The sequence below is a fragment of the Rana temporaria genome, chromosome 1, assembly GCF_905171775.1.
Source record: "Rana temporaria chromosome 1, aRanTem1.1, whole genome shotgun sequence".
Taxonomy (NCBI): domain Eukaryota; kingdom Metazoa; phylum Chordata; class Amphibia; order Anura; family Ranidae; genus Rana; species Rana temporaria.
The window spans coordinates 212,111,889-212,133,348 of NC_053489.1; the positions used below are offsets into that span (position 1 = coordinate 212,111,889).

General features: G+C 42.0%; 1 protein-coding gene across 1 annotated transcript; it reads left to right on the plus strand.

Annotated features, from left to right (window-relative positions):
• Positions 1–8,847: 8,847 nt before the first annotated feature.
• Positions 8,848–18,451, plus strand: LOC120936637 (macrophage migration inhibitory factor-like). The gene is made up of 3 exons (XM_040349130.1): positions 8,848–9,206; positions 13,558–13,730; positions 18,272–18,451. The coding sequence occupies exons 1-3, from the start codon at positions 9,099–9,101 to the stop codon at positions 18,348–18,350; spliced, it is 360 nt and encodes a 119-aa protein (XP_040205064.1). The 5' UTR covers positions 8,848–9,098; the 3' UTR covers positions 18,351–18,451.
• Positions 18,452–21,460: the final 3,009 nt, after the last annotated feature.

Genomic DNA, 21,460 nt, shown 5'->3' on the forward strand with positions numbered 1-21,460 from the left:
CTTGATCATGTTTTTTCACCTTAATGCATCCTATGCATTAAGGTGAAAAAAACACCTGACGATTACCAGTCCCCACACCCACCCGTTTTACTTACCTGAGCACTGGAAAGTCCTGCATCGCGAACGTGCTCTTCCTTTGCCTAGGCTTCTTTGAATAGATTGATAGCAGCACAGCCATTGGCTCGCACTGCTGTCAATCAAATCCAATGACGTGGGCACCGAAGGGCAGGGCCGGGTCCTGTACTCAGCGGCATTGGATGCCGCATACAGGACTTGGGAGCGCGCCCGCAAGGTAACTTTCTTGGGAGAGCGCTTCCCAGAGGGTGTTATCTGAGGTGGGGAGGAGCCGAGACAGCCGCCGGGGATCCCAGAAAACACAGTTTGGGGCCACTCTGTGCAAAACGAGCTGCACAGCGGAGGTAAGTATGACATGTTTGTTATTTAAAAGAAAGTGAACATTTACAACCACTTTAGCGTTTCACACGGATATACAATGCTTGCTCACAACATTGGTATGATGGATAGATAAGATCTATTGTCATAGAAACAAATTCACAATGGAATGACTAAAGCATTGGGTATTTATAGGGTACGCCTATGACGAGCTGCACCGAAAAGAACCCATGTCAAAGAAGCTGATACACATGAACAATCACAGACATATGGGTTAAAAACATTTCATAATCTAAATAAGAAAAGAAACTTCAAATAACCCTGGTAAACAGAAAAAAACAGAAAACCAACAGCGTCGCCTATATTCATGAAATATATATTTTTTTGTGAAAAACACAGATAAACAAACACTGATGACAGAGAAAATCGAAAATGTGCGCTGTATGGACCGCACAAAATATATATATATATATATATATATATATATATATATATATATATATATATATATATATATGCAGATACACGTACCCAGGTGAATGAAAATATGAAGGAATTGCCATGTTATAAATCCGTGTTCAAGAAGTGGGGAAGGCAATTGTCTCTCACATAACATCATATTGCATGTCAGTATATTCCAAATTGAACAACTGTGTTTTACTACATTTAATAAAACCAACCGATCAAAGATGTAGCAAAAACATGCAGGGTGATGACAAGAGGACACAATATTGCCATCTAGGTTGTTTGTATAACAAACAAAAAGGCTTGTTGATATGAATGATAGTTATATGTCCATATACTAGCAAACAAACATCACTCGTACCTTATGAAGAGTTGGACCTCGCAAGTCGCCATCAGAACAAATGACTACCATTGTCGACAATCCTTTTTCTTTTATCCAAAAGTTTTGTGAAACCTGCTTTTTATTACTTCCTCGCCAGGGATCTTCAATTTTATCGATGGCACATACTTTTAATTGTGGTATTTTCTAAAGTGCTCCGAAAGGCTTTAATATTTGAAACCCTTTTTAATATTGTTCAAATATTCTCTCAGTTGGACTCTCAATTCCCTGGTAGTTTTTTCTACGTACTGTAACCCACACGCACAAAAATTAGTGACATGGTGCTATAGCATACAATTAACTTTTTAACTTAAAATTCTTCTCCTATTTGCTTTGATTGGAATTGTGTGTTTTTTCTTTGGCATGGGCACGTTTTGCACATCATACATTTGCCACATCTTGGTTTGTGGCAAACCAAAAAAGGTCCAAAGGTCCAAAAAAGCGACTGTCTTTCTAGGGGATTCGGACCGCTTTTTACCAATCTATTTTTGAGAATGAGAGGACGTCTATATATGAACTGTGGGTTTTTGGGGAGATTTTTTTTTAAATATGGGGTCTCTGAGTAGTATAGGCCAATGCATTTTTTATTTGATTTTGTGTTTTTTTTAAAAGCACTTTCCATCATTTTGTACTGTCTACTGTGTTCAGTATTGAAGGCTATGTTGTAATCTTTTTTTCTGATTTTCTTTTTGTTTTGGTTTTAGTAGTAGTTGTTCCCTTTTCATAGATTTAATTTGTTTCTTTGATTTTAATGAGCTTATGTTCTTTGTATCTTTTTTTTTCTTTAAACCTGTCTATGATGGAATTGGCTTGCATCTCAAAATCTGCCTCAAGGTCAGCTTCTTTTAATCCTTATAAGTTGGCTTTTTGGTATGGCTTTCCAACCATCTGCTTGTCGGAATGTATCATTCCAATCAATTTTTTTTAAATAGGTTTTCGTGCAAAGCCTATGATCTTGGCGTTATATTTCTTAGTCCAAATATACGTTGTCCTTGTTATACTCTGTTGAAAAGCATATGTTGTATTTGTTTACATTTATTTCCTTTTAAAAATAATTTTAGTGTTGTTTTTGACCCCTTCCACACAATGAAAATATCATCTTTTTTTTTTTTGTAAGTAAAACTGACAAAAATAATTTCCTCCCATAGCCAATGGAATAAAAACCCGTCAGAAAAGGCATAGAAAAACTGGAAAAAAACTAATTATCAGGCCGGCAGACAAAAAAGGGAGAATTTTGGTCCTCAATAAAGAGGACTACAATAAGGAGCTGAACAGGCGAATATCGGACAAAGACATATGAAAAATTAAAGGGAAACCCTATTAAAAAAAAAATGAAAAGCTAAACTCACAAGTTTAATAAAAAGGAGCAACAAAATAAAGAGGAAGAAGAAGGGAGAAGGGAGAAGAAGAAAAAAACACAATAATCAATAAAAATTGCATACTGGCCAGCATTTATGTGGACTCCTTATAGTCCTTATAATCCATCAAACAAAAGGATGCACTTAGTGCTGTAGAATGGGCTCTCATTAAGAAAACACAGTTAAAAAGAAAATAGAATTCATGTAGAACACATTAGAATTTAACTGGTTTGATGTCTGTGTTTTCTATCTCCTTTTCTATCATCATTTTAAAAACTTCTAAACATTAGTTGCTACTGTGTTTAAGATTGAAAGTTTTTTTGTGTTTTATTGCCTCACAGCCTGGTATTAACATGTATTGTTTGAGGATTTGCATCATTTAATTTACAGAACATGCCCACAACTTTGAAGTTGTTTTATTGTGAAGCAAACAAATGGGACACAATAAAAAAAAAAGTCAATGTGCATAACTATTCACCCCCCTAAAGTCAATACTTTTTGTAGAGCCACCTTTTGCGACTATCACAGTTCGCTTTGGGTAAGTTTCTATGAGCTTGCCACATCTTACCACTGGGAAATTTGCCCATTCCTCCTTGCAATACTGCTTCAGCTCCTTTAAGTTGGATGGTTTGCGCTTGTGAACAGCTAGGCCATTCCAACACATATACATGTTTCCCTTTTAAACTACTCAAGTGTTGCTTTAGCAGTGTGTTTGGGGTCATTGTCCTGCTGGAAGGTGATCCTCCGTCCTAGCCTCAAATCACACACAGAGTGGTACAGGTTTTGCTCAAAAATATCCCTGTATTTAGCACCATCCATCTTTCCCTCAACTCTGACCAGTTTCCCAGTCCCAACTGCTGAAAAATGGTGTTCTTTGGATGATGTGATGTGTTAGGTTTGCGCCAGACAGGGTTTTCTTTGATGGCCAAAAAGTAAAATTTTAGTCTCGTCAGACCACAGCACTGTGCCATTTCATTTTTTGCTGAAAGTAATGGCTTTCTTCTGGCCACTCTGCCATAAAACCCAACTCTATGGAGCGTATGGCTTATTGTCATCCTATGTACAGATACTGCAGTCTCTGCTGTGGAACTCTGCAGCTCCTCCAGGGTTACCTTGGGTCCCTGTGCTGCCTTTTAGATGCCCTCCTTGCCCGGCCCATGAGTTTTGGTGTGCGGCCATCTCTTGGCAGGTTTGCTGGTGTGCCATGTTATTTTCATTTGGTTATGATAGATTTGATGGTGCTCCCAGGGATCATCAAAGATTTGTATATATTTTTTTTTTATAACCTAACCCTGACTTGTACTTCTCAACAACATTTGTCTCTTACTTGTTTGGAGATTTCCTTGGTCTTTATGGCAGTGTTTGGTTAGTGGTGCCTCTTGCTTAGGTGTTGCAGCCTCCGGGGCCTTTCAAAAAGGTGTGTATGTGTAATGACAGATCATGCGACACTTAGATTGCACACAGGTGGACATCATTTCACTAATCATGTGACTTCTGAAGGTAATTGGTTGCACCAAAGCTTTTTATGGGCTTCACAACTAAGGGGGTGAATACATACGCACATGCCATTTATCAGTTTTTTATTTCTGAAAACTAGTTTTAGGTATATATTTTTCTAATTTTACTTTACCAACTTAGGGGTAGATTTACGTAGATCCGCGTATCTTTGCGGCGCGTAACGTATCCGATTTACGTTACGCCTCCGCAACTTAGACGGGCAAGTGCTGTATTCTCAAAGCACTTGCGTAAATCGGCCGGCTTAAGCCCGCCTAATTCAAATGTGGGACGGGGGCGTGTTATATGTTAATGTTCTGTGACCCGGCGTGATTGACGTTTTTCCCGAACGGCGCATGCGCTGTCCGTGGAATTTCACAGTGTGAATTGCTCCTAATACGCCGCAAGGACGTCGTTGGTTTCGACGTGAACGTAAATGACGTCCAGCTCCATTCAAGGATGACTTACGCAAACTACGTAACTTTTTCAAATTTCGATGCGGGAACGACGGCCATACTTAACATTGGTACGCCGCACTTACGCCAATATATAGCAGGGGTAACTATACGCCAGGAAAAGCCTAACATAAACGGCGTAACTGTACTGCGTCGGCCGGGCGTACGTTCGTGAATTTGCGGATCTAGCTGATTTACATATTTAGACGCGTAAATCAGCGTACACGCCCCTAGCGGCCAGCGTAAATATTCAGTTACGCCTGTCGAATCTAAGGGAAATCTATGCGTAACTGATTCTATGAATCAGGCGCATAGATACAACAGCGCAACTCAGAGATACGACGGCGTATCTGGAGATACGCCGTCGTATCTCCACTGAGAATCTGGCCCTTAGACTATTGTGTTCTCATCCATCACATATATTTCAGATTAAAAAAACATTGAACAAAAGGCTGTAATGTATCAAAATAGGTAAAAAGCCAAGGGGGTAAATACTTTTGCAAGACACTGTTGATCAATTCATGAGGCCACTGTGTGTATATTGTGTTTCTTCCTGGTTGTTAGTCATGTTTGTGTTAGGAATGTTAACATCAAGAAATATTTTTCAAACAAATTTATGCAGGTCAATAAAAGTTTTTTACATTTATCCATATTCCTTTGGGGGGCATATTTCAAGCCTAGTTGTAAAACCTCCAACTCTTCTGTGAAATTTGGCTCTACTGAGGTTGACGATTCCAGTCCCTAGTTCTTTTTCTTTTTTCTCTGCCCCCCACCCTTTCTGGTGTCTTTTCACTGTTAATTTTGGTAATGATTTAGACTCTGCGGTCTCCAATATTGATTGGGTCCTCCAGGGGGGACCCCAGTAACCCCTGCCCCTTCTGGTGAGAATTGTAACTTCTTGGTAATCCATAGTATTGTGGGGGTCCATTGTATCCATAGTGTTCTTGGGGGTGGTCTATAGGGAAGGGATATCAGCCAGGCAAGTCTTCAACAGGAACACAGCAGGAGAGTGTCTAGATATGTTGACCAAGGCGAAGGCACAGAAGAACTAATCCAAGGAGCTTAAATAGCCAGCAGGGCTTTTCAATGAGCAGGATATGATTACCAGGTGGAATGATGAGTATTGGCAATTAACCCACAGCTGAGCAGCCCGAGCTCTGACAAGGGAGGGCTGAGCCCAGCCCTGAAATAACCCCCCTCTAAAAAGAGGGTTACTGGTAATTATTGCCATAGACCCAGGAATGTGACACCTAAACCCTAAGCATTTAAATTAAACAACTAGTTTAACAGAAACACTTGACTAAGTTGAACATATGTGTTTTACCTATAAAGAGACTGGAATTGGCAAGCTCCCTCTGGTACCTAATATATTTCAAGGGAAGCAATAGAAATTAGGCAGGTATTCTAACCTGATCATATACTACTTTCTCAGAGAAACCCCCAGCAAGCAGTATAAGAGAGTACCTCATAGACAGGCGATCTTTCCTGGTCTAGAACATTGTTTCCCAATTCCAGTCCTCAAGGCAATCCAGCAGGTCATATTTTCAGGATTTCCCTCAGATGAAATGGCTGTGGTTAATTACTAAGGCAGTGAAACTGATCAAATCGCCTGTGCAAAATAATGGAAAGCTTGAAAACATGACCTGTTGGGGTTCCTTGAAGACTGAGGTTGAGAAACAATGGTCTAGAATGATTCTGAGATTTATGGGAGACCTAAATTTAAGAGGCGAACCATTTGTCTGAAGTCACACAGGTGTTAGACTAACCTATTACAACCTCATATGTGACCTATGCCCAGTGCCCAAAACACAAACCATGTTTCCAGTAGTGGATTTGTATGGATTCCAGATATAGAAGTTAAAAAAGTTACATGATTGTTGAAATAGGTGTGCGCAGCCTATTGCATTAGGGTGTGCACCCCAAAGCCCAAACACACACCACCGATCACTCACGATGTTCATTCAGCAAGGGAAGGGGCCGGTAAATTACATATTTACTGGCCCCTTCCCCACTCCTAAAACATCCCAGCAGCAACAGCCAATAGGAGAGGAGGGAAGCTGGCAGCGCTGCGGGGGGAAAGATGGGAGTCAGGGCAGTAGGGGGAATCTGTACTGCACAGAGTGATTAGGGTGTGCCTGGGCACACCTGGCACACCCTGTGCGCACGCCTATGATTGTTGACCTTTCACGGGCTAACACTTTGACAGTAAGACTTTTTAAAGATTCATGAAATTACTACTGATAGTAATGTTTTTTGATGTTGCATGATTGACAAATCCAAAAATGTGATATGCTTTATCTGTCCAGTTAAGCTACAGTGAGGAGAAAAAAGTATTTGATCCCCTGCTGATTTTGTATGTTTGTCCGCTGACAAATGATCAGTCTATAATTTTAATGGTAGATTTATTTGAACTGTGAGAGACAGAAAAACAACAAAAATATCCAGAAAAACACACTTCAAAAAAGTTATAAATTAATTTGCATTTTTTTGAGTGAAATCATGATCAAATAAGTATTTTATCCCCTATCAATCGGCAAGATTTCTGGCTCCCAGGTGTGTTCTATACAGGCAACGAGCTGAGATTAGGAGCACTCTTAGCAGGGAGTGCTGCTAATCTCAGCTTGCTACCTGTGTAAAAGACACCTGTCCACAGAAGCAATCAGATTCCAATCTCTCCACCATGGCCAAGACCAAAGAGCTGTCCAAGGATGTCAGGGATAAGACTGTGGACCTACATAAGGCTGGAATGGGCTACAAGACCATCGCCAAGCAGCTAGGTGAGAGGGTGACAACAGTTGGTGCGATTATTTGCAAATGGGAGAAACACAAAATAACTGTCAATCTTCCTCGGTCTGGGGCTCCATGCAAGATCTCACCTCATGGAGTTTCGATGATCATGAGAACGGTGAGGAATCTGCCCAGAACTACACCTGAGAATCTTGTCAATGATCTCAAGGCAGCTGCGACCATAGTCACCAAGAAAACAATTGGTAACTCGCTACATCGTGAATGACTGAAAGCCTGCAGTGCCCGCAAGGTCCTCCTATCCAAGAAAGCACATGTACAGGCCGTCTGAAGTTTGCTAATGAACATCTGAATGATTCAGAAGAGAACTGGGTGAAAGTGTTGTGGTCAGATGAGACCAAAATCGAGCTCCTAGGCATCAACTCAACTCGCTGTGTTTGGAGAAGGAGGAATGATACCTATGACCCCAAGAACACCATCCCCATCGTCAAACATGGAGGTGGAAACATTATGCTTTGAGGGTGTTTTTCTGTTGAGGGGACATGACAACTTCACCACATTAAAGAGACAATGGACGGGTCATGTACTGTTAAATCTTGGGTAAAAACCTCCTTCCCTCAGCCAGGACATTGAAAATGGGTCGTGGATGGGTCTTCCAGCATGACCATGACCCAAAACACACGGCCAAGGCAACACAGGATTGGCTCAAGAAGAATCGCATTAAGGTCCTGGAGTGGCCTAGCCAGGCTCCAGACCTTTATCCCATAAAAATATGTGGACGGAGCTGAATGTTTGAGTTACCAAGTGTCGGCCTCGAAAACTTAATGACTTGGAGAGGATCTGCAAAGAGGAGTGGGACAAAATCCCTACTGAGATGTGTGCAAACCTTGTGGCCAACTACAAGAAACATCTGACCTCTGTGATTGCCAACAAGGGTTTTGCCACCAAGTACTAAGTCATTTGTATGTACTTATTTCATTAATTAAAATGCAAATCAATTTATAACTTTTTTGAAATGCGTTTTTTTTTGGATATTTTTGCTGTTATTCTGTCTCTCACTGTTAAAATAAACCTACCATTAAAATTGTAGACTGATAATTTCGTTGCCAGTTGGCAAATGTACAAAATCAGCAGGGAAGCAAATATGTTTTTTCTCCTCACTGTATACACAAGGAACGTTTACTCAATAGAAAGTGTTGTGATGTATTACGATCAACATTATTTTTTCCCATTTCTATCATTTTTAAATCTCATATTCATATAAGCACAAGGAGAATTTGGAACATGGCACAATATGTACAACATATTGAAGTATTTACCAAATAAAACTTTTTTTTTAAATTGATTTACTGGTTTTAGAGCTTTAAAAATCATGTCTCAATAGTTTGCTTGTGTAAGACTGAGAGGTGAATCCCCTTCCGGCACTACTGTGAAAGTCATCTGACTTCCAATAAAAAGCAGAACTGGGTAAGAGGAGAACTGAGCAGCATGACACGTACAGCGTATGTAACACATACAAATACTGCCATTCATTTATACCCCAAGTACTACACAGAAAAACATTGTCAAGCTAGCAGTTGCTAGTCACGGTCAGGTCAGGTCAATTAGATTGTGTACCTGTTAAAATTCTAAAAAAGGGTTGGGCTGGGTTTGGTTGGGTGGAGTTTCTATAACCTGTGTAATAATTACATTTGAGCAAGAGTCCTATTGCTAGACTGTTCTACAGACAAAATCCACAAACAACTGCAGCTTCTGCCTAGTACCCATTACAAATCCCTGGACTGCTGACTGTTTAACAACAATCTCATCATGCCTATTTTCACCCTGTACACCAACGTATGCCAGAGTGCTGTACCTCCATCTCTGATGTCTGACCTGTGCCTGTTGCTTGAAAAAGCCATGGATGTGCCAGCCAAGGTAAATTCTCCTTAGAGGTCAATCTGTTTACTTTATTATATAGTTCTAGGGAGTATGCGTGTAATGGGTTTTTACGTCCTGTAGTTTGTTGTTGTTTTACAAAACCTAATGTAGTATGACTTTTTGAATGATATACATTCCTTTAGTTTTTTATTTTTTTTCCCCAACTAAAAAATTTGTAGGTACTGTATTTTGTTATACAGTATTCATATGGAGCGCTTGAGACATATATCGGCATATAGCAGAGACACCCCTGGCATTGGTTATTTAGAAAAATTGCCAATGTTTGAAATGGGATAAAAGATCTTTGCTTTACAATGTGTGAACGATTGCCTTTGATTTTGTGGAAATAACCATGTTAAATCGAAGGGAATAGAATAATTCCACCATAAAGTTCTGTGCACGTCCAGTAATATTTTTATTTCCATCCAAGTATTTACTGGCTAAACAGTTTCTAAAAGATGCAGCCCTTTTAACCACTTCCATACAGGGCATTTTCACCCCCTTCCTGCCCAGACCAATTTTTTGTTTTCAGCGCTGTCGCACTTTGAATGACAATTGCGCGGTCATGCAACACTGTACATATTTTTTGCACTATAACAAAGGAAAAACGTAAATTTGGGAAAAAACACAATGGGCCAGATTCACAGAAGAAGTACGCCGGAGTATCTACTGATACTCCGACGTACTTTCAAATTTGCCACGTCGTATCTTTAGTTTGAATCCTCAAACCAAGATACGACGGCTTCTGGCTTTGATCCGACAGGCGTACGGCTTCGTACGCCTTCGGATCGAAGGTGCAATACTTCGGCGCCCGCTGGGTGGAGTTCGCGTTGTTTTCCGCGTCGGGTATGCTAATTAGCTTTTTCCGGCGATTCACGAAGGTACGCGCGGCCGTCGCATTCTCTTACGTCGTCGCTAGTCGGCTTTTCCCGGCGTATAGTTAAAGCTGCTATTTTGTGGCCTATATTTAGACTTGCCATGTTAAAGTATGGCCGTCGTTCCCGCGTCGAATTTAAATTTTTTTTTTTTTGCGTAAGTCGTCCGTGAATAGGAAAGGACGTAACTCACATCGACGTTCAAAAAATCACGTCGGTGCGACGTCATTTCGCGCAAAGCACGGCGGGAAATTTCAAAACGAAGCATGCGCAGTTCAAGCGGTGCGGGGACGCGCTTCATTTAAATGAATCACGCCCCCTACCCGCCCAATTTCAAATACGCCGCCAGAAAAACAATACACCGCCGTATCTTACGGCGCGAAATCGATGTGGATTCGAAATTCCCCCAGGTAAGATACGGCGGCGTAGCGTATCACTGATACGCTGCGCCAGGGCAAATGTATCTGAATCTGGCCCAATATTTTTTACTTTTTGATTTAGTAAATATCACATTTAACCACTTGGAACCCCCGGCATTGTAAAATGACGACCACAAGGTGGCTCTACAATGCCGGGAGGACGTCTATTGATGTCCTCGGCTCCTCCGGCCACTGGGGGGCGCGCCGATGCGCGTGCCTGGCGGCCGCGATGTACGCCACTTACCCGCGATCGGCCGTTACACAATCAAGGACATGGATCTGTGTGTGTAAACACACAGATCCACGTCCTGTTAGGGAAAGGAGACCGATGCTGTGCCCCTTGTACATAGGAACACAGATCGGTCACCTCCCCCAGTCAGTCCCCTCCACCCACAGTTAGAATCACTCCCTTAGGGAACACATTTAACCCCTTCCTCGCCCCCTAGTGTTAACCCCTTCCCTGCCAGTCACATTTATACAATAATCAGTGCATATTTATAGCACTGATCGCTGTATAAATGTGAATGATCCCAAAAATGTGTCAAAAGTGTCCGATGTGTCCGCCATAATGTCGCAGTCACAATAAAAATCGCAGATCGCTGCCATTACTAGTAAAAAAATAAAAATAAAAAAAAAGTCATAATTATGTCCCCTATTTTGTAGACACTATAACTTTTGCGCAAACCAATCACTATACGCCTATTGCGATTTTTTTTTTTTTTTACCAAACATATGTAGAAGAATACATATCGGCATAAACTGAGAAAAAATATATTTTTTTAAAAAAAATTGGGATATTTATTATAACAAAAAGTAAAAAATATCGTGTTTTTTTTCAAAGTTGTCGCTCTATTTTTGTTTATAGCGCAAAAAATAAAAAACGCCGAGGTGATCAAATACCACCAAAAGAAAGCCCTATTTGTGGGGAAAAAAGGACGTAAATTTTGTTTGGGATCCACGTCGCACGACCGCGCAATTGTCAGTTAAAGCGACGCAGTGCCAAAAGCTGAAATTTCGCCTGAGCAGGAAGGGGGTATATGTGCCCAGTAAGCAAGTGGTTAAAAAAAAAAAAAAAGAGGTTTTCCTCAGTTGAGGCCGATATGTATTCTTTTTGGTAAAAAAATCGCAATGAGCGTATATTGATTGGTTTGTGCAAAAGTTATAGTGTCTACAAAATAGGGGATAGTTTTATTGCATTTGTTTTTATTTTTATTTTTTTATGTCATATGACATCCACCCAGAGGGAGAGACAGTTCCTGCCAATGTCATATTACTATAGCTCGGTAGGGAACTGGTAATCACATCATTTTCAGACTGATCAATCTTGTTGTGTATATACATAATTAACTCCTACTGCTCTTAAAGCCTCATACACACGATCAGATTATCTGACGGGAATTGTGTGATGACAGGCTGTTGTCCGAAAATCGGACCGTTTGTATGCTCCATCATTGTTGTCGGATTTTCCGCTGACAAATGTGGGATAGCATGCTTTAAAATTAAGTAGAAAAAATACTGCGCTACCTTTTATAGTGCAAACATTTTTTTTTAGGAAAAACTGCAGCAGCTCAAACTTTGAGATAGCACATCAATAGTAAATAGGATGAGCTGCGCTCAAAATAATAAATAAAAAACAGTGACAGTGATAAATAATTGCATACACCACTTAATGAATAAAGATATAAATACAGTAATCTCTAAGAAAGTGATCTAAAAGGCCATATAAATGTGTATAAAGACTCGATGTAGGTCACCACTTGTCGAGGCAGTTGGTAAATGATAGAAGGGTGAACCTTAATATTGACACCACCAACACACATGTACCACAACCATATAAATTTCCTGCTTACCAGAAGGCAAGCTATATGAAGCCTGTATAGTCTGTGACGAAACATACGTCGGGAGGTTGACACGCTGATGTCATCGCTAGTGGACGGGTGTCTGCATGCCGGCTGGCTTTACAACAATTTTATGGACGTTTTTACTCTTCGTTTTTGTAAGTGTATCTATTAACTTTAATAAACCCTCATACCTAGTTTGAATTACACTATTTGAGTGTTCTTCCACTTTTGGGTATACGATTGATGGTTTCCTTGGTTGCCCGGTGAATTGAGTCTATCCAGTCCGTTTTCTCTGGTTACCCCTGCGAGTTGGAGTTTGATGCAGACCCGGAGTGAGATCACTATACAGGCTTCATATAGCTTGCCTTCTGGTAAGCAGGAAATTTATATGGTGGCGGTACACGTGTGTTGGTGGTGTCAATATTGAGGTTCACCCTTTTATATGGACTTTTAGATTACTTTCTTAGAGATTATTTATATCTTTATTCATGGTTAAAAGCGGCTGAAAAGCGGCACTTTACTGCTACCACCTCAATGTAAAAGTAGCCTTATGCATTTTTCATAGACAATATTGAAATTTCTCTTGTCATGTATTGCATGATGGCCGAAGTGTAACACATCACATAGATGTCAATAGGGAAGCATATGCTGACCATACACATAATATACTTTTACTTATAACTATAATTTCTATGAGAGAAAATCACACTATATCGGTATGTACGGCAAAAAAAAAAAAAGACCTGCATACTGTAAATGTTGTTCATATGCTGGATGTAATGTTAGAATTTTTTTTTAGGGTGAACCCCCGCTTTAAGGTGAAAAAACATTTACCTTTACAACCCCTTTAAGGAGATTCGTCCTCTCTATTTGTCCTGTTTACCATTGTGTTTGAAAGTAATAGTAAACTCCAAATTTTGGGCTGTCCCCAGAAAAGTAATTGAGGGGAAGTCTTCCAACTGGGATACTAGTTCTGGTGACCTAGGGGTCCCCAAAGAAATTCCCTTAATTTTCAAGGATTTTATTTCTCTTCCTGCTTGGCTATGGAATAGGAAGTGAAGGAAAATCTGATACAGAAGGCAAAAATAAAAATATATATATCTGACAGGGGTTATACTTACTCTATCCAAAATGAGAAAAAAAAATGTTTTGTCTATAGTTCTACTTTAACATGTTTCACCTTTTGTTCACAAAGTATTTTATGTCTTTCTAGCACTTTGTTATATCACTTCACACTGATCAGCAGATGACGTTTGGGAATACATCGGATCCTTGTGCTGTGTGCTCATTGCACAGCATGGGAAAGCTTGGAGATGTACAAAATGAAAATTACTCCAAGCTTCTGTGTGACATTCTGAATAAAAAGCTGCACATATCTCCTGAGAGGCAAGTCTACGTGTTTTTTTTTTCTAATTAATGAAGACTGTAGTAAATATTAACCACTTGCCGACCAGCGCACGCACTTTTATGTCGGCAGAATAGCACAGATAGGCAAATGGGCGTACAGGTACGTCCCTTTAAATGTGCCACCATGTCGGCACGCACACGCCCCTGCCGTGAGCTCCATGACCGTGCCCACGGGACCCGTGGACTCAATGTCGGCCAGAGTCCCGCAATTCTGTCACAGAGCGGCAGAACGGGGGGGTGCCTGTGTAAACAAGGCATCTCCCTGTTCTGCCTAGTGACAGGACACTGATCGTCTGTTCCCTCTCATCGGAAGCAGTGATCACTGTTGTGTCACAGTAAGCCCAGCCCCCACACAGTTAGAATCACTCCCTAGGACACACTTAACCCCTTCCTAGACCCCTAGTGGTTAACCCCTTTCCTGCCAGACACATGTATTGCATCACAACATATGGAAAATGTCATACAATGGAGTTAACGACAGGCAAAACAGTGTTTAGCGAAGTTTAGAAAATAAAGTTCCGGTAGCATGGTGCCATACTAAGCTATTTTTTTTGTAGGAATTAATCCAATTGTTAGACAATAGATATAGTAGGTTATGACATAGTGTGTTTGAAGATGAAATTAAGAAATATATCAGTTATTATGGTCCCATTTGGTATTATTAATTACAGAGCATTATTTTACCTGCTTCTGTTCTGGACATAATATACTCTTCCTTTAAAAATGTCAATGGAGTGTAACGGCAGGTGCCAATTTAATAACACTAAATAACTGTCACTTTGCCCATTCAGTGCACCATAGCTAAATGACATTTTAGTATGCTAAGGCCTCTTGCACACTGCAGCTTGTAAAAGCTCCGTACAGCTTCTTTTTTTTTTTTACTGAGCTAAAAATACAGCCCATTAATTGTATTGTGCCTATGCACACAGGTGTGTAAACAAGCGCCGTGAATTCTTCTGCAAAAATAAATAAGTAGAAAAATCATTTTTTTTGGTTAGTTATTTATGGCTCATGCGCACAAATGCCCATTTACTGTGCCTTAAAAAGTATTCATACCCCTTGCACTTTTCCATTTTGTCATGTTACAACCAAAAACATAAATGTCTGTCTTTTATTGGGATTTTATGTCATAGACCAACACAAAGTGGCACATAATTGTCAAGTGGAAGGAAAATGATAAATGTTTTTTCTTTTTTTTTTTTTTTATAAATGTGTGAAAAGTGTGATGTGCATTTGTATTCAGCCCCCGAGTCAATACTTTGTAGAACCTCCTTTTACTGCAATTACAGCTGAAAGTTTTTTTGCGGATGTCTCTACCAGCTTTGCACATCTAGAGAGTGACATTTTTGCCCATTCTTCTATGCAAAATACCTCAAAATCTGTCAGATTGGATGGAGAGTGTCTGTGAACAGCAATGTTCAAGTCTTGCCACAGATTCTCAATTGGATTTGGATCTGGACTTTGACTGGGCCATTCTAACATGAATAGGCTTTGATCTAAACCATTCCATTGTAGCTCTGGCTGTATGTTTAGGGTCATTGTCCTGCTGTAAGGTGAGTGAGTTCAAGGTGATGTGCAGCGTTAGTTTTTTATGCCAAAAAGTTAAATTTTGGTCTCATCTGACCAGAGCACCTTCTTCCACATGTTTGCTGTCCCCCCACCCCCACATGGCTTCTCGCAAACTGAAAATGGGATTTCTTATGGCTTTCTTTCATCGATGGCTTTCTTCTTGCCACTCTTCCATAAAGGCCATAAGGGCCATATTTGTGGAGTGCACGACTAATAGTTGTCCTGTGGACAGATTCTCCCACCTGAGCTTTGGATTTCTGCAGCTCCTCCAGAGTTACCAAGGGCCTCTTGCCTGCTTCTCTAAATAATGCTTTCCGTGAACGGCCATGTCCTGGTATGAGTATGGAGTATGGCAGTTGTGCCATACTCTTTCCATTTTCAGATGATAGATTGAACAGTGAGATGTTCAAAGCTTGGGATATTTTTTTATAACCTAACTCTGCTTTTAACTTCTCCACAACTTTATCCCTGACCTGTCTGGTGAGTTCCTTGGCCTTCATGATGCTGTTTGTTCACAAAGGTTCTCTAACAATCCTCTGAGGGCTTCACAGAACAGGTGTATTTATACCGAGATTAAATTACACACAGGTAGACACTCTTTACTAATTAGGTGACTTCTGAAGGCAATTGGTTCCACTAGATTTTAATTGGGGGTATCAGAATAAAGGGGGCTGAATACAAATACACGCTACACTTTTTAGGCATTTATTTGTAAAAACAAATTGAAAACCATTTATCATTTTTCTTCCACTTCACAATTATGTACCACTTTGTGTTGGTCTATCACATAAAATCCCAATGAAATACATTTATGTTCTTGGTTGTAACTTGACAAAATTTAGAAAATTTCAAGGGATATCAATACTTTTTCAAGGCACTGTGCATATTGTGCAGAACATGAATGTGAGAATACGTTTTCATGCATTTGCATGAAAGTGCACGTGAAAATGCGCAAACACATATACGCGAACATACACGCAAATACATTTAAAAAAAAGTCTAAAAAAAGTAGACGCTCAAACGGGGAGTATCATGTCCAAGAGGCCTAAAGAAAAATGTACCATAGGCAATTACCATTGTTTTTATAAAATACATGCATTACTCTTTTTGTTTTTATAAAATACATGCATTACTCTTTTTGTATCTTTTGCTGCATATCAGCACTGAAATAGGGGTGACACCTCCCAGCTGTTCAGTATAGCAGAGGTGTGTAAATCGCAGAACTAGCTGAACACAGTTATACCTCAATGCTATCTGAAATGGCAGAAAGCGACACTTTTATGTGCAAACTGTTCAGGCAAGGTAAACACTTCTGACGCTTCCCCAGTCCGGAAGGCCTGAATAAATTCTCAAATATTAATTGGCTCTCTGGTCCTTTTTTACAGTTTAGCTTTTATTATATACAAGTAGGGTTGTCCCGATACCGATACCAGTATCGGTATCGGGACCGATTCCGAGTATTTGCGGGAGTACTCGTACTCCCGCAAATACCCCCGATACCGAAATAGAATAAAACCCCCCGCGCGCGCCGCCGTTACGCCGCATCCCGCCGCCGTTACGCTGCATCCCCGCTGCCGCCGACTGGTTAATACGCGCGGGGAACATTACAGCTTTCATTTGAATAGCTGAAATGATTTGCGCCGTGCCGCGTATAGACACTCCCCCTTGCTCGGGTGAACTGTCCAATCCCGAGCAAGGGGGAGTGTCTATACGCAGCGCGGCGCGAATCATTACAGCTATTCAAAGCTGTAATGTTCCCCGCGCGTATTAATCAGTCGGCGGCAGCGGGATGCAGGTAAGGGACCCATGGCTGGATATGGGGGGAGACAATGGCTGCATATGGGGGACATGGCTGGATATGGGGGAAGACAATGGCTGCATATGGGGGACATGGCTGGATAAGGGGGGAGACAATGGCTGGATATGGGGGGAGACATGGCTGGATATGGGGGGAGACATGGCTGGATATGGGGGGGAGACATGGCTGGATATGGGGGGGAGACAATGGCTGGATATGGGGGGAGACATGGCTGCATATGGGGGACATGGCTGGATATGGGGGGGAGACATGGCTGCATATGGGGGGGAGACATGGCTGCATATGGGGGGACATGGCTGGATATGGGGGGAGACATGGCTGCATATTGGGGACATGGCTGGATATGGGGGGAAGACATGGCTGCATATGGGGGACATGGCTGCATGGGGGGGGATATGGGGGAGACATGGCTGCATATGGGGGGGAGACATGGCTGTATATGGGGGACATGGCTGGATATGGGGGGACATGGCTGGATATGGGGGGAGACATGGCTGCATATGGGGGACATGGCTGGATATGGGGGGGAGACATGGCTGCATATGGGGGGACATGGCTGCATGGGGGGGATATGGGGGGAGACATGGCTGGATATGGGGGACATGGCTGGATATGGGGGGAGACATGGCTGCATGGGGGGGGACATGGCTGCATGGGGGGACATGGCTGGATATGGGGGGGGCCATGGCTGCATATGGGGGGACATGGCTGGATATGGGGGGGAGACATGGCTGGATATGGGGGGAGACATGGCTGGATATGGGGGGAGACATGGCTGGATATGGGGGGGGAAATGGCTACATTTGTGGGGGGACATGGCTGCATTTGGGGACACATTTAAAAAAAAGTATTGGTATTCGGTATCGGCGAGTACTTGAAAAAAAGTATCGGTACTCGTACTCAGTCCTAAAAAAGTGGTATCGGGACAACCCTATATACAATTATTTAAAAATAATTGATGCAATCATGTAGAGTTTAATTGAAAAAAATAGTGCAATAGTAGCAAACATTTTGAAATAGAAATAACTAAGGAAGAATCTTGGCTAATTTCACTGTTTAATATGCGTTTTATTTTGGTAGTTTAGATTTGTTTTCATATGGATTAATAACACTATGTTAATTCTTTTCTTAGGGTTTACATCAATTTTGTGCAAGTGCAGAGTGGCAATGTTGGTTGGAATAGTATTACTATGGCGAAAGTCGAATTGTGATATGCCGGACAGATGCCGTTCTTTCCTCCAAACCTTATTGTTTATTGCCATGCTAATGCCTTACTGTCCTGTTGAATAAACTGCGCTGATTTGCACAAATATCAGTTGTGTTAAGGTTTTTAATAAAAACCATTGTATGAATAGCAAACATATACACATTAGTAAGGGGAAAACATTTTGAAGGGCCAGAATGCAAAAAAATAGGTATGGCTTGTTTGTAAAGGGAAGTGTCCTTTAAACGGTGTTCCGGGCAAAAAAAAAAAAAAGAAAAGCCAGCAGCTGCACATACTGCAGCTGCTGGCTTTTAATAATTGGACACTCACCTGTCCTAGAGTCCCTCGATGTCGGCAACGCAGCTGATGTTTCCATCAGCTGTCGTGTGCTGCTGATGTTTCCATCAGCTGTCGTGTGCTGCTGCCGCCATTGCGGGTAAGGGAACCCGGCAGTGTAGCCTTTCGGCTTCACGCCAGGAACCTTACTGCGCATGGGCGACCTATTGGCCCGGCGGCCGGGGAAAGGAGAAGGGAGCCCTGCGGTGACGTCACGGGCCGCGGCCCGGACTCCCAGAAGTGAGAAAGGATACCTGTCAAAGAGAAGGTAAGTATGATATGTTTGTTTAAAAAAACAAAACAAAAAACAAAGGTTTACAACCCCTTAAACCTTTGCTGCTCCTCCTTTGCAGAACCTTTAATTACTGGAGAGGCCTCACTTAGACCCAGCAGCCAGTAGGACTCCTGGATAGGCCACAGACTTCAGGCCTAGCAACCAGGAGACGTTTGATATACCTCCACCCAGGCCGCAGCCCCAGGCGGGAAAAACCCTAATCACCTGAATCCTCTCGGATAAATAGCCTATCCAAGCATGCACAGCGACCAAAGAAACTCCTGCTGACTTCTTTACCCATCACTTGAATTCACTGTAATCCGTCATCCTAGTACCAAAGGCAACAGTGCCACCTATTGACAGAAGAGAGAGACTACCAATTGAACTTAGACTTAGGACAGAAATCCGTGGATCAAACTATCAATCAGCCAGGCTAGTTACCACCTAGCACAACTAGATTTATTAGCAGCCCTGTTTAGGACCAGGGTGCTACAGGTATATAAATTATCCACTGTTTTGGTCATGTTACTGTAGAATGTCTGAAATTTTCAGACAGACTGCACATTACTAGAGACAGCCAATTTAATTAGACGGACTGATGTAGCAAACAAGTTCTCATGCCATCAAGAAAACTGCCATATTGGACAAACTGCCCTTTAACTAACCACACTGGTAGTGTTGTAGATGGCATTACTGCTACACCAGGAGTAGTGTAATTTGCCTGCATACAGGCAGGCCCACATGTCTCTATAGCTCTGTAGAAGTGACATCACAAGTCACATACAAACTACAGATGATATCTGGGAACAGGCTTTCCAACTCAGCCTGTAAGGAAACTATATTATTAGAGGAACGTCGGTCCCATTTTTAATGGCTCCGCCCCTCTGGCATCATCATAACAACACCTGCACACATGTGCTGAAGGGCTTTGCCCAGCCATCAGGTCCTGACAGAGCCCTTCAGTACATCTGTGCTGGAGATATTCCTCACATGCACAAAGGTGGAAAAGTTTGGGACTTTAATACTAGCCGTCTTTGTGCATGTGGAAGGGAGTTGTGTACATGCAAGGATGTTCAGGGGAAGTCCAAGAATGTGTAGATGTACCGCAGGGCTTACTCAGGATCTGAAAACATGCAACACATCTTCCCATGAGCAGAATCCAGGAGGGGGGGGGGTCAGGGGACTAGGTGAGGAGAAATGCAGAAGTGCTGCAAAAAAATCTCTTAAGTAAAAAATGTAATAATATTATATTCACTTGTGAAATGGGGGTCAGGGCAATTTGATCGTTTAGAGGAAAGTTCTTCTGAAGTTTCTTGCTGTTGTTTTCCGGCTTTTTCCGGCTCAGTTATCCTTCGGTCAAAAAAAAGAGAACTTGCTTTAAAATTGAACTGATGGACGCCTAACTGATAGGTCAAAACCGATTGTTAGTATGCAAAAGCATCGGTCAAAAAGCCGTGCATGCTCAGAATCAAGTCGATGCATGCTTAGAAGCATTGAACTTCATTTTTTTCAGCACGTCGTGTGTTTTACGTCACCGCGTTCTGACACGATCGTTTTTTTAACTGATGGTGTGTAGGCACATCAGACCGTCAGTCAGCTTCATCGGTTAACTGATGAAACGGTCCTTCAGTCCGTTTACATCGGTTATGACCGAGCGTGTGTACGCGGCCTAAGTATTTGTAATGATATGTACATGTGTCAAAGTTGCAAAACTGTGTTCAGGCATTAGGATGTTTTTTTAACCTCCATCATGAGGGGGGTGGGTCCCTTTCACATGGACCGGATCCAGTTTTGCTCAGCAGGGGATCTATCCACTAATCTTCTGCTGAGCAGAGCAGACACGGACACAGCCCACTCTGCTCTATGGGCAGCCAGGTGTAAACAGGCCGACTGTACGTTTACACCTGAATGCCCTTTAATACAATCGGGCCAACCGGAGGGGAATCCATCCCCTTCTGGGATTTTTTCCTGGATTGGATCAGACCTGCCGCCAGCTTGGTAGCCGAGCGTGTATGGACACAAGTCCGATTACATCCAGCACTCCATAGATAAGAATGGAGGGTCCGATTGGGTCTGCCTGAAAAATGGACAGCTGGACCTGATTGGACCTCTCATGTGAAAGGTCGTTTCCTCAGTTTAGGCTGATAGTAATATCAGCACAGTGTAGGGACAACACAAGGGGGGGGGATTGTCAGCTGTAACCAGTGGCGGCTGGTGCTCAAATTTTTTGGGGGGGCGCAAACGAAAAAAAAAAAAAAACAATTGCAGCCTCACTGGGCCCATCAATTATCACCACTGTGCCATGCCATCAAACGCAACCACTGTGCCATGCCATCAAACGCAACCACTGTGCCATGCCATCAAACGCAACCACTGTGCCATCAAAACGCAACCACTGTGCCATGCCATCAAAACGCAACCACTGTGCCATAAAATGCAGTCACTGTGCCATGCCATCAAACACAGCCACTATGCCATCAATTGTCACCACTATGCCATGCCATCAA